Raw genomic sequence first — 13,750 nt, forward strand, 5'->3', positions numbered from 1 at the left:
CGGGCTGCCTTAGCTTTTGGAGACCTCCCTGTCCTTCACAGCGCTTCTGATGTGCAGTTTTTCTGCTTCTGCCTGTTCGCTTCTGTTCACTATGGAAAACTCACTCTTTATTTAGGCAGCCTGTTCTCTCTTTGAATCCTGTTCATAGCAAGTTCTTTTTCACCTGCCTCCCTGTAGCTTTCACCCACTGGCCCTCGTTGGATCCCTGTGGAGCCACTCAGAACAAATTGGCGTCTTACTTCTGTCTGCTGTTAAGAAAGCGAGGGCCGCTTTCACGTCCCCAGAGTCTTCCCTTCTCCAGGCTGCATATCGACGGTTCATTCAGCCGTTCTCCACCTGGCAGCCCTCGGCACCCTCCTGATCTGGCTCCCTTTCCTCGGGGCCTGTGCGAGTTTTGCCAGTGTCTTTCTGAAAGTGACTCAACTGTGTGGAGAGTAGCTAGGACCACAGACTCTTAAGCTAGATCTGCCTCTTCATTTGCTAGTTCTGTAACTTTGGGTAAGGGAGGCAGCTTCTCCGAATCTCCATAATCTCCTCTGGGAAAAGAGAAAAAAAAAATCTTACACATGCAGTTACTGTGAGAATTAAGTGAAAATATAGTAAAATCATTGGGAGAGTGCCTGGTACAAAGTAGATGGGTTGGAAACATAGCCATCATTATCGTCATAAGTACTATTAATTCTCTGGAGATGGCTTCCATCATAAGGTTAGATCACTGTTGTGGTTTTCATTTTAATTAATTAATTTGTACTTTTAATTTTAGATTGGTGTTTACACGAGACACTTTATCTCTCACTTTCAGTGCAAATGTTGAATAGGAGGGCCCCTAGATAAATACAATCAATTGTAGTATCAAAAATGTTTATTGTGTATATGTATGTGTATATATGTACTTCTGGCACCGTTTCCTATAAGCTCCCTTTACTTTATCACCCCCATACTCCGGTAAATGATAACACAACTCAGTGCTCTCCCTCCTCTTTTCTCTACCTTCTTGTTCCCCAAGCCCCTGTCTTGCACAAGATACGGATTCTGTCTTAGCTGCACTTTGAAAGGAAAATTAATGTTCATCAGTGTATAGGAGAGGTCTTCTTCTCCTCAAGTCAACTACATGTTAGCTGGATGACTTTATACAAGACCCTTTCCTTCTAAACCTCAATTTTTTTTTTTTTTTTTTTTTTTTTTTTTTTTTTTTTTTTATCTTTGACATGGATGAAGGAGGTATTTTGATGTAGGGAGGTGTTTGACTCCAAGGTCCTTTCCAATTCTAAAATTCATTTCATTTTCTGCCATCCAGTGGTCATCCTGAGTGTGATGTATGATGGGCCCCCATACTTCCAGCCTTCTCTGGGTTTCTGGAGTGTGCTAACTGTTCTACTGCGCTCCATGTTAAACCAGCAGGAGTGTCTAGAGAGTTCTTCCAGGTCGCAGCTCTCCTGAGGGGGCTTTGAATTCAAACCACTGTGGAAGTCACCGTGTGATCCTGAAGGGAAGCAGTGTTGCTGAGTTCCTATCCTTTACCTCCTTTCTCACCCAACCTCTTCGAGAATTAAATTCGTAACTTGCTTTGTGGCTGAAATTATCACAAAACCTTTTTGTTTTAGAATGGTTTTAAATTTACAGAAGAGTGAATTCAGTACAAAGAGTTCACATATGAACAACACCCAGGTTCCCATATTAACATCTTAACTTTGGTTTGGTATATTTATGAAAATTAACAAACCAATATTGATACATGATTATTAACTAAAGTATCTAATTTATTCAGATTTCTTTAGTTTTTTACCTACTATCCTGTTTTGGCCCCAGGATCCCATTTAGAATAGCATGTTACATTTGGTTGTCATGTCTCTGTGGACTTCCCTTGGCTGTGACATTTCCTTAGACTTATCTTGTGTTTGATGACCTTGGCAGAGTAAGTGTTCCTAGCCAGTCATTTTGTAGAATGTGCTCTGATGGTATTTGTCTGGTGTTTTTCTCATGATCCGACTGGGGTTATGAGTTTTTGGGAAGATCACAGAGGTAAGGTGCCATTCTTATCATATCATATTGAGGGTATGTGTTATCAGCATGATTTATGACTGTTGATAGTAACCTCGATCACCTTGCTGAGGGAGTGTTTTGTTTGTCAGGTTTCTCTGCTGTGAAATTACTCCATCCCCTCCTCTTTTCCTGTCATGCTTCTTGGAAGGAAGTCACTATGAACAACCAATGGAAATTTATTTCCTGTTCACGTAACTGTCCAAAGTGGATATTTCTGATGGCCATAGTCTTTTTTCTATCAGTTATTCAGAGGCCCAACATTCTTCTATTTTGTTGACATCCCCTAGGGCTTTGTCATCTAAATCCAGCCAGCATTAAGAGAATGTTTGCTTTTAAAAGCCTCGGCCTGAAAATGGCACACATCACTTCCACTTACATTCCATATGACACTCATTCATCTGCCAAACCTAACTGCAAGGGAGGCTAGGACATATGGTCTAGCTGGGTGCCCAGGAAAAAGAGGAAATGGATTTGGGAGAAAAGCTAGCAGCATTTGCCACACCATTTCAGAGTACAAAAGATAACTAACCAAACCCCTGCCACCTCACCATCTAATAATATAGCCATCATTTCATTAAAAAAGAAAAAAAAATAGAAGAACATTATCTTAGAATCAAGTAGAGTCATAGAAATTGGAAAATATCCATTGTTTGTTTCTCTGTCTGGAATTTGCCCTTTCTCTGTTTTTTGTTTTGTTCCATTTGCCTTTTTTTTTTTTTTCCTATTAAAATGCCACATACTTTTCCAGTGATGATGAGGTACCTTCAGCCAACCTTGAGACAGAATTAATCCCTTTCTTCTTGGTGCCATCATGCCATTCTGCTTCAATCCCTTAACACCTACCCCACACTCGTATTATATATAAATACGTTTCATGCCTTAGACTAGGTGTTCCATGAGGACAGAGTAGGAATCATTCATCTCTTAGATCCCCAAGTATTGTCTGACAAATAAAAAGCATATTTGTTGAGTGCCTCCAGGATTTTAGATGTACCGAAAAGTGGTCTCATTTTTTTAACCCCTTTTTTTCAAATACAACAAAACATGTCCTCTTCCCCTCCCCCTTTATAAAAATGATCCACACTTATCATAGCCAAGCCTTCGTGGAGGAAATGATCTTGAGCTGAGCCCAGAAAGGTTGGTAGGGTTTGATAGATGGTAATTAGGGTGTAGGCAGGCCTGGTTTCTATGACACATGCTAGGTTCAGGGCATTTGTTCAATAGTCAGGTCTCCTTTGAAACATCTAGAGTGCAAAGCATTTGCTTTCATGATCATCACATAATTAAAACAGACTCCAAGCTTGTTCTGGCACTGCATTTGGGCAGCCAGGGATGGTATAAAAACCTGATGCTCATTATCTTGAACAGGAGTTACCAACCTGAATTCCCAGGGCCCCAACAGGGGGATAGTGTCACCGTAGCAAAAGAAGTGTTTAATTACAGCTACAGAAAGAGGAGCATGAAAAAAACAAACTTTTGCTGGCATTAATGTCTCAGCTGCCATATATCTCATTACCAACCAAACCATGACATCTTAAAGTGACCTTATCAAGCTTACTAGTAGGAAAATATCAATTATAAGCCAGTTTTCCCTTTCCTTCTATCCTTCTATCCTCTACCCTTAGCCCACTCTTTACTCTAATGACTTACAAGCTTAATATTTCACTAAAACAGAAATCAGAAGACGTCTGATTTTCATCATTGAAAAACACACCTTATTTAGGATTTATATTCTTATGGATTTCAAGTCATTCTGTACCCTATATTTATTCATCAAAATTCTCAATGGCTATTGTTAGCATAAGAATTATTTTTCCCTTTATACAGATATGGCAACTGAACCTCAAATGTCAAGTGACTTCCTCAGGACCACATGGCAGTTTGGGTTCAAAGCTGGGTCTTCTGCCTGCATATAGAGATTTAAATGTGGCATATTAGCCCCCGCCTGTCAATCAGTTAGCCTCATGGCAGAGGCACACATGTTCTTTTTATTTCCCCTGATTATAAAAGTGATCTGCAATTATGATAGCCAAGCTTTCTTGCAGGAGGTGATCTTGAGCTGTGCCCAGAAATGTTGGTAGGTAGGGGTTGATAGATGATAAGAGTGATACAGGATATTATTTTACAATGATCTTAGCTAGCTATGTGTTCTTCCAACGTGTCTCTAGTATGTCAGACTAGGTGGGCCCATAGAGGCAACACAATGAGCAGGATCCATTCCTTGACTTCTGCCACCACTCAGGGAAGATGATTTTAATGTGCTCCAAGTCAATAGATACTTATAGAAGGGATCTAAAGATATTTCAGTTTAACTTCTAGATGGTCTTGATAAGGAAATTAAGGCCCACAAAGTAGATAAATGGAATTTACTTAACAAACATCTATAACATGCAGTTATTAATCAGAATGCCTAATTCCAGTTCAGTCCTTTTTTTTTTCATAACCCTGGTCCCTTATTCCCAATTTTCTTGGCATCTTTTCTGCCTCTTAGGATTGCTCTGAAGGAGACATGTTTATATCGGCATTGCCTCATATTCCTGAATGTATGTCATCAAGTCATATGTGAAAAAGTTTAACCACAGACATATGCTGTAAAGAGCAGGTCTATTCCTAGAAAGATAAAAACACTGAATCCTTAACTAGAATTCTTATTTAGAATTAAACATCAATAAATGTGTTTGGTTTAACACACTCTACCTACCATATTGCCTGACAAAAAGATTTGGAGTAAATATTGGTTGAATAAATGGGGGAAGGTAAGAAATTGACTATCAATTGAAATTTTGTGATTGTCCTTTTGAGGGTTGGAAGTTGTTTCTTCAGGGATGCATTATGATGGTCTAATTTTTGCCCAGTACTGTGAAGCAGAGACAAAGATGGTAGTGATGTTGTAGAAAATGAATTGTTGCTGGCAGCCAGCACCACAATGAGAGAGCTTTAAATATTTATGTTAGCTGATAATATAAGAATCTAAATGTGGGATACGAAGTTCTGCTTGTGGTGTTAGTGTGTAAAGAGTTTTTAAAAGCTGAGGACCACTCCTAGTTTGAAATACTCAGAGAAATATTCATGGATCAACTGATTAATTGATGGTTTGATTGATACTGGAAAAATGACTGTTGTGCTGGGGCTCCTCCCTGATGGGGTATTTATTGAAGGTAAAATCTCTTTTCACATACATCTCATGACCACTGGGGTTTTGCTTTTTACTGTGGTCCTCATACAAGCTGTTCTATCAGGCTAAACTTGAACAGCATTTCAAAACCCAGGAGTTTCTGATGGTTAGTTGACATTGAGCAGAAATAGAAGTCTTCCGGGGCCTAATTTTGACTGCTAGAAGCTTAGGAATTATAGTGGCAGTTTGGTCTAAATAGTGATTCTAGAATGGGACCATTAGCTTGGTGACATCTTGCAGTCAGACACTAGATTCACGAAGGAGAGAAATAATTCACATTTTTAACATGCCTCTGTACTTTCCTAATCGTAATTAGTTTTATCTATTTATATTTGGTTTACTGCTCTACAGTATTATGGCTCTGCCTCTAGATGGAAAAAGAAGAGAAAGATATGTTCCTGAAATGACCCCTTTCCAAAAGCTTATTTCAATATTTAAGCCTTTGGCATTTGTGAGTTTACTTAGAGAATTTTTGGACAATTTGCAAGTGTGTATTTTTATAAACAAAATTAGAATTTGAATAATCATTTCATTTTGTTTTGCAGAACCCCAGCTGAAAGGAATTGTGACAAGGTTATTCAGCCAGCAGGGATATTTCCTGCAGATGCACCCAGATGGTACCATTGACGGGACCAAGGACGAAAATAGTGACTACAGTAAGGAACATTCTCTTCTTGCAATCCCATTATGATCAAACGTATGGCCCAGTATATCTTAGGCTTAAGTTGTGGCCAGGCTACCTTTTGAACTCTTTAACTGATCGTAAGCTGGTGTCTTGTCTTTTATTCTTTTTGCTATGATTCCCTATAGTAAAGAGACAGTTGGGAGGTTACATAGTAAATGAGAAGGTAGGAGGCTTGAAGGAGTTCCAGATACTCAATGGATAAGAATATCCTCCCATCCCAGGGTTTGTAGTCAATATGGTGATAAGTATTTGTAGGAACAAGGCAGACCTTCCAACACAAGATAGTGTTTTAATCGAAGAACCAAATAGTAAACATGTTATAATATTTCTCAGACCATTGTTTCTGGCGGACCAAAATTACTTTTTAAGGTAAACATTGAATACATACATATGTCTGTTACATGTGATTTCATTTTGATTGAGGACAAAATTATTGATTTTAAAAGGAAAATATATATTTTTTATTTTATATTGATTTAAAAAGAAAAATAGTATGATATGTTTTGGTAATAACAGGGTAATAAAGACCGGTAGACTTGAAATTTTACATATAAGTTTTTTAAGGAAAATGCCAGATATTCAGAGTTTGTTAATAATATCCCTGGAATTAGCTTTTAACTAATTTAAGTACAGAGTTAGCAATATATTTGCATTTCAGAAGAATTTTGAATACAAGCCTCAGAACGAAGAGTGATCACTTGCATCATACCTTTTAGTTCCTGCACAATCATATACAGATATCCAGGGGGAAATTCATGTTACCTTAAAATTATGCAGAGTGCCATATTGTTTCTTAAAGTTTGTCTGTATTCACTGCTAGATCATTAGTGTTGAGCTCATAGTAAATACTCGTCAAGTATATGTCCCATTGAGTTATCTTCGACAGATAAAATTTTGTGGTCAGTGTGACAATCTCTCTCTCTCTCTCTATATATATATACACACACACACACATATATATGCATATATATATATACACACACTTATATATATGCATATATATCTTTATATATATATAAATTATATATAAAATATAAATATATATTTATATAAATTTATATATATAAAATTTATATATAATATATAAATTTTATATATATATCTTTAATTTTAATTTAGAAGTTATTTTCCATATATATATATATATTTTCCATATATATATATGGAAAATAACTTCTAAATTAAAATTAAAGAATTGAGGGAAGATCTGCAATTCCTAAAGTGTGAAAACACTCTTGTCCACCCCTTCTAAATAATTCTTTGTTCACTTAATATTACACATTGTAAAATAGGAATTACAGTGCAGTAAAGATCTTATTATAAAAAAATTGCATCCCAGTTCCCTGCATAGTTGATTAGCCTGTTGTGGTTTGCATTGTTGGCTTGTGTTTGTAGGAATCCATTCTTTATCTTTTGATTTATTGATTTATTGATTAGAATGCATTCTTTAAATGATTCATGGTTTCATCTGAGTACAGAAGAATAAGCGTGCCTTTCTCTCCATGTAAGATTTTCATCTGTTGCATCTGTACTAGCGTGTAGATTTAGTGAACCAAAAGTATTGATGGGAAGAATCAGAGAGATGGCTTAGTTGTGTCGCCTCTGCTGTCCGGAGTAATCCCTCGATTTTAGTTTCTTTTTCTATAAAATGAGGTGGCTGGAGACAATAATGTAAATGTCTCCTGTCAGCACCATCTCTCCCACTTTTTTAAAAAAGGAAGAATTATCAATTGAGAAGGATAAATTCAATACCCAAGTAAGTTGAATAGCTATGCATGATTGCACGTGAAGCAGCCATGACCCAGAAAGCTATCCTGCAGACGTATGACATTTATCATGGGTTTGTGGTGGAAGAGCTAGGGCAAAAATGTGGGTTCAACTGACAAAAATCCTTCCTTCACTGTGTCATAGAAAAATAATTGAGAAGTGCTTTCTCTGCTGATGCTGGGTCAGTGTCTGATATAAATGCACATACACACACATGCATACACATGTATACACATATATATGTACAAATATATATGACTATATTTTTATGCGTAATGGTATTATGCATAACACACATGTTGAGGGTGTTACATTTTGTGAAATACTTTTAGAAACTGAATTTGTACATTTAAAATAACTTATTTTTTAAAGATAAACAACTGCACACACTTTTTTGATATATTGGTTTTGAAATAGTTCAGATATACAAAATTGTAAGACTAGGATATATCTGCCTGAATACCCAGTCCCTGGAGAAAAATTAGGTAAAAAATATCAATATATTTGAACCCACTCTGTGCTTTCCCTGGTGGAGTCCTGCTTTCCTTCAGTACCAGACATAACAACAAGCCTGAATTTAGCATTGTTCATTTCCATGCAGTTTTTTTTTTAAAGATTTTATTTATTTGACAGACAGAGATCACAAGTAGACAGAGAGGCAGGCACAGAGAGAGGGGAGTGGGAGGTTCCCCGCCGAGCAGAGAGAGAGCCGGATGTGGGGCTCAATCCCAGGACCCTGGGATCATGACCTGAGCCAAAGGCAGAGGTTTTAATCCACTGAGCCACCCAGGCACTCCATCCATGCAGTTTTAAAAACACATTTTTTCATATATGTATACTTAAACCATTTATAATATTGTTTTGCATGTTTTTAAACTTTTAATAAGAGAGCATTACTATATATAAGTTCACTGTATAAAAGTGAGCTGCTTATATGGTGATATATTTGCTTTCTGTCATTCACTTTCATATTTGTAAAGTATCTCTTTACATGAATATACACAAATGAACTTATCCATTCCCTTTTTGGTGGATAGTTATCATTTGTACTTTAAGGCAGCACAACTACATATCTTATAGATGTTGAAAAGATCTTCCCTAACCATCATTTATAAAATGACACATCTTACCTTGGTCTTCTCTATTCTGATACCCACCTTTTTTTGTATTCATAGCACTTATAACCAACATACACACACAGACACATACACACACACACACACAGAGTTGCCATTTATTTGTTTATTTTTTATCTCCCTCTTTCTCCCAGGAGAATGTGAGTTCCGTAAGGAAAGCAATTTTGTTTTGTTTTTTGACTTATCTTTAGAATAATCTCTAATACATAGTAGGTACTCAGAAAAATTGAACGAATGAATGAATGTCCCCTTGTGCTTATGAACAAAATTTCTCTGAGTCATTGGCTAAAATACTCCATCCACCAAATATTATTTTAACTTTGCTTTTGAAATAATTTTAGACTTCAGAAAAATTACAAAATAATACAGCATGTTCCTATATATTTTTCATCCAGATTCCCCTAATGGTATCATTTTATGTGACAACAGTAAAATTATCAAAACCAAGAAGTTAACACTGGTACAATACTATTAACAGAGCTAGAGACTTACTTCAGATTTTAGCAGTTTTTCAATTAACATGCTTTCTTCTGATTCCCCAGCCCCCACAACATACATATTTTCACTAAAAAATTTCCAGTGAAACCAAATCATTTTTATTTATGCTTTTTCTTAGTGGGGATAAAGGGTAAAAATATCAGTGGAGGATTTAAATTCCACTCATTTTTTTAAATCAAAAATTATAAGCCTCTAAGATGTGAAAATGACTTTTCTTTCTCTACTTTGTGTGGGCAGGAGTAAAAGCATTTGATTGTTTGAAAAAAAAAATCTTGTTACTATGAGCATCTGTCAGAATTGTGCTGTTTGGTTCACTAGACATCATTAGGTCCAACCAACCTTACCATGGTATCTTGCATTGAATTGATAAAGACACCTGTTCTTTTGTTCATGAAGAAAAGACTAATTACATGTAATTGAGTACAAAAACAAATGCGTTTGTCAGCAGCAACAGATAAGAATCTCTGCAAATGTAATGATAACAAAAGATACAAAACTGTGTTGGAACACTGGCACAAAAAAGACAATTGCAGTTTGGAGAGTATTAATAGGAATATTTTACATAAAATTAGAAAGGTAATTATTCTGCTCTACTAGTTGCCATAGGAGAAGATGCATTTGAAGAGGTCAAACATACTGGGGTGGAAACAATTAAGATATTATAACCAAATGTATTGTTCTCTTTCCCTCTGAACAAAATATAGGAACAGGGATTTGAGCACGGAATGAGCTGTCTGGTAAATTAGTACAATGGGGAAACTGGAGATATTCAAGCAGATGCTATACTGACACTTGTAGGGGACTTCACAAGAAAACCTTGTTGGTGTGGGAAGGGAGAATAAGGTGGTGGTGACTGGGGTAGTTTCTAGGCTAGGTGGCTTTTAAGGACTCCTTCAGTACTGAGATTCAATTTTAAAATTTTATGAAGGTTTTTAACTTTAATTCCAGGATAATTAACATCCAGTGTTATATTAGTTTATATCCAATATATCCACTTGTTATATTAGGTGTACAATATAGTGATGTGACAATTCTGTTCATTCATTCATTCCTTAGTGTTCATCATGATCAGTGTACTCTTTAATCCCTGTCACCGATTTCCCCCCCCCCCCACCTCCCCTCTAGTAACCATCAGTTTGTTCTCTATAGTTAAGCATCAGTTTCTTGGTTTCTCTCTCTCTCTTTTCCCATTTGTTCGTTTGTTTGTTTCTTAAATTCCTCATATGAGTGAAATCACATGGTATTTGTCTTTCTCTAACTTATTTTCCAGCATTATACTTTTTGGGTCCATCCATTTGTTGAAAATGGCAAGATTTCATTCTTTTTTAAGTCTGAATAATATCCCATTTTATGCATATACCTTATCTTTATCCATTTATCTCCTGATGCACATTTAGTTATGACATTTATTCTTCCAGTCTTTGGGTTGTTTTTTGAGTTATTTACACTTATGTGTTAACTAGTTGTATATGTGGCATGAGGTGAGCCTGGGGTCCTCCTACTCTGCCATCTCCCCCAGGAATCCCAGACCTGATATTCTTCTAGAAATTATTTTGAATAGGTAAGATAAGTATATATATAAAACCATAAATATGCAAAAGGGTACATAATTGAGAAAGAGCGAAACAGTCCCTTCCAGCCAAGCCTCGGTGTACTTCTGTTGAAAATACACAATTTCACAGAACACCAGATCAGATGACATCACTATGATTGTGCTGGATCAAGACAAAAAAACAAGACCACTCTGTAATCATGTCTGAGCACAGACAACAAGAAGAATGTTGTCCAAACTACAAGATGATCAAATATTTCTCTATCCTGGCTTATATGCATGGCTGCTTACTAATTCAACAAACATAGATTTAACTTTGCTCTGCTCTCCTTGTCTTATTTATTTATTTATTTATTTATTTATTGACATACCCAGTCATACAATGACACACACTTCCTTAGAGCATTCTGTTGGGAGTAAATCTACATTTCTTTGAGCCCATCCCTAAAATTGCCTAACCCAAAACCAAATCTACTAAGTTCTTTCTTATACCCTCTTACTAAGACATCTCAGCTTGACCATGGAGTGCATTTTTCCTCCTTGCCTTGAGTCATTAAGCCCAAGTTTGGTCAACCATGGGAGTATTTCTTTCCCTGGGAGACACTGACATAGTCAAAAGCAGTTTTCTGTTCTCCTCTCTCCCCGGCCACATTTCTTTTATTCTTCTGGATGTAGTCTGTGCATTTATCAACATATATGATGCTCCATGTTTATATTGATATCATCTCTGTACCATCTACCTAACGCTATTCAGTATCTTTTAAAACTTAAATTGTTGTATCTATGAGATTTTTTCGTATTAGTATGTATTTATGTGGAATAATTTCTTTAACCTAATTCTCTGTTGAAGGCCATCTCAGTTCTTTTTTATATTTTGCTAATGCACACAACACTATAAGGAATATCCTGGTACATAAGTAATTTTGCATGTGTACAAGTGTACTTATGGGATGGATACTTAGAAGTGGAATTCCTGGGTCAAGGGTATATGCTTTTTTAATTTTGAAAGATATCTATTTGCTCTCCATGATACAAATTTACATTGAGGGTGTCTATTTTCTTATGTTCTAGGCCAACACAATGTGTTATCAAACTTCTGGCTCTTTGTCACCTAAAACCGTACACATTACTTGTCTTATTTTGAGTTGTGTTAAGCAGCTTGTTCATATATTTTAAGAATACCCTTCACTTCTTTTTCTATAAAATGTCTGTTTATACCTATATGATCTAAACCTACATTTGTGGGAAATCTATTTATATTCTAAAAGATCACCTCTTTGTTATATGAGTTACGTAATTTTACTCATTTTGTTGCTGGTCTCTGAATTTTATTTTTATTTATTTTTTAATTTGATTTTTTATAAACATATAATGTATTTTTATCCCCAGGGGTACAGGTCTGTGAATTGCCAGGTTTACACACTTTATTTTATTTTATTATAAATATGCTTTTATGCCCTCAGCCTTTCTTTCCTGTTTAAAAAGACTTTATTCATTCCAAGATGATTTTGTAAACAATCTCCCATGCTTTGTCTTAATAAATTATTGTTTGACTTTTGTGTTTATATTTAATTAATATGGAATCTGTTTCTTGAGATCTTTTGATTCTAGACCTCTAATACTTTATGTTCCTAATTTACTGATTACAAGTAAAACACATTTTACTCAGATTTTATGAATAAACTAAATTTCTCATGATTGCACCATAAAGAAACATTTTAAAATGGTCTGTATCTGAGTCTCGGAAAACCAATTGGAAACTTAAAAATGTAGTCATCCAATTATGTTTTCTATACAATACCAAACATATGATGTTTTAACACCACCACCAACTACAAGTATAGAGACACAGCCAAAGCCAACAGAAGCTCTGTATTGCTAAACCGTCAACAGAAACATGATCCACATGGTTAGCTGGGAAAAATTATCAAAGACTTCAAGGATCCTATGAAGAATTACAAGGAGGTTTTTCTCCCTAACCAGGGGCCTTCCTGGACAAGGAGTTCATCTCTTATACCTACTAGAGCATACATGTTATAGCTTCACAGGAAAGGAGGGGCTATGCCATAACCAATTATAGGGATATTATTTTCTTCTACTATTGTCTATTCTTTAAGAATGTCGTCAATTTCTATGTGTGAAATCACACCTGTAAGTTGGATAAAAAGAGAAAGAAATGTGTGTGTTATCCTGCTGATCTTCTTTAAGCAAGATTATTTACATAATCTTAAGCAATAGTGTGGTAATGTTGTTACTCTTGCAGTGGCATGTTTTTCAATATCAAAATTAATATTTTCCTTAGCTTATGAATGCAGTTACTTCACTTGATATTTTCTGATAAAGGAAAAATACCTTTTGATTTTAATCGCTAGAAGAGTAATGAATATTTGTTAGATGATTGTTTTTGTTGACTATGCTTTAATTTTAAAGAATATGCCTCCAGGTAATATTATATCATTATATTATATTATAGCATGCCTATATTGTATCATGCCTCCAGGCATGAACAAGGACCCGTTATTTCCTTGAATAGTTCACAGTTATGTGATTTCACATAAAATCACACAGAACTTGTTTTTAAACTTTTTGTAACCTTGACCTCTTTCCATCTTATTAGTCTTGTATTTCTTTCTTTTCTTCTTTTTTTTTTTTTAATATTTTATTTATTTATTTGACAGACAGAGATCACAAGTAGGCAAGGGAGGCAGGCAGAGAGAGGAGGAAGCAGGCTCTCCGCGGAGCAGAGAGCCTGATGCGAGGCTCTATCCCAGTTCTCTGGGATCATGATCTGAGCCAGAAGCTGAGCCACCCAGGCGCTCCTAGTCTTGTATTTCTTTTTGATCCTAAGACTTCTGTCCTCATGTTTCCCTCTAGTCAGTAAAGGAGAACTTGAA

The 13,750-nt window shown here is 35.8% G+C and overlaps 1 protein-coding gene across 5 annotated transcripts in view; it reads left to right on the forward strand.

Moving 5' to 3' along the window:
- FGF12 (fibroblast growth factor 12) overlaps window positions 1-13,750 on the forward strand; it is a 574,557-nt gene that overhangs the window by 342,826 nt on the left and 217,981 nt on the right. For all 5 annotated transcript variants that reach the window (XM_059391276.1, XM_059391275.1, XM_059391274.1 and 2 more), the window contains one exon: window positions 5,764-5,874. In XM_059391276.1, the coding sequence (XP_059247259.1) occupies window positions 5,823-5,874 (52 nt within the window). In that variant the 5' untranslated portion in view covers window positions 5,764-5,822. The remainder of the gene's footprint in view (window positions 1-5,763; window positions 5,875-13,750) is intronic.

The sequence above is a fragment of the Mustela nigripes genome, chromosome 2, assembly GCF_022355385.1.
Source record: "Mustela nigripes isolate SB6536 chromosome 2, MUSNIG.SB6536, whole genome shotgun sequence".
Lineage (NCBI taxonomy): Eukaryota > Metazoa > Chordata > Mammalia > Carnivora > Mustelidae > Mustela > Mustela nigripes.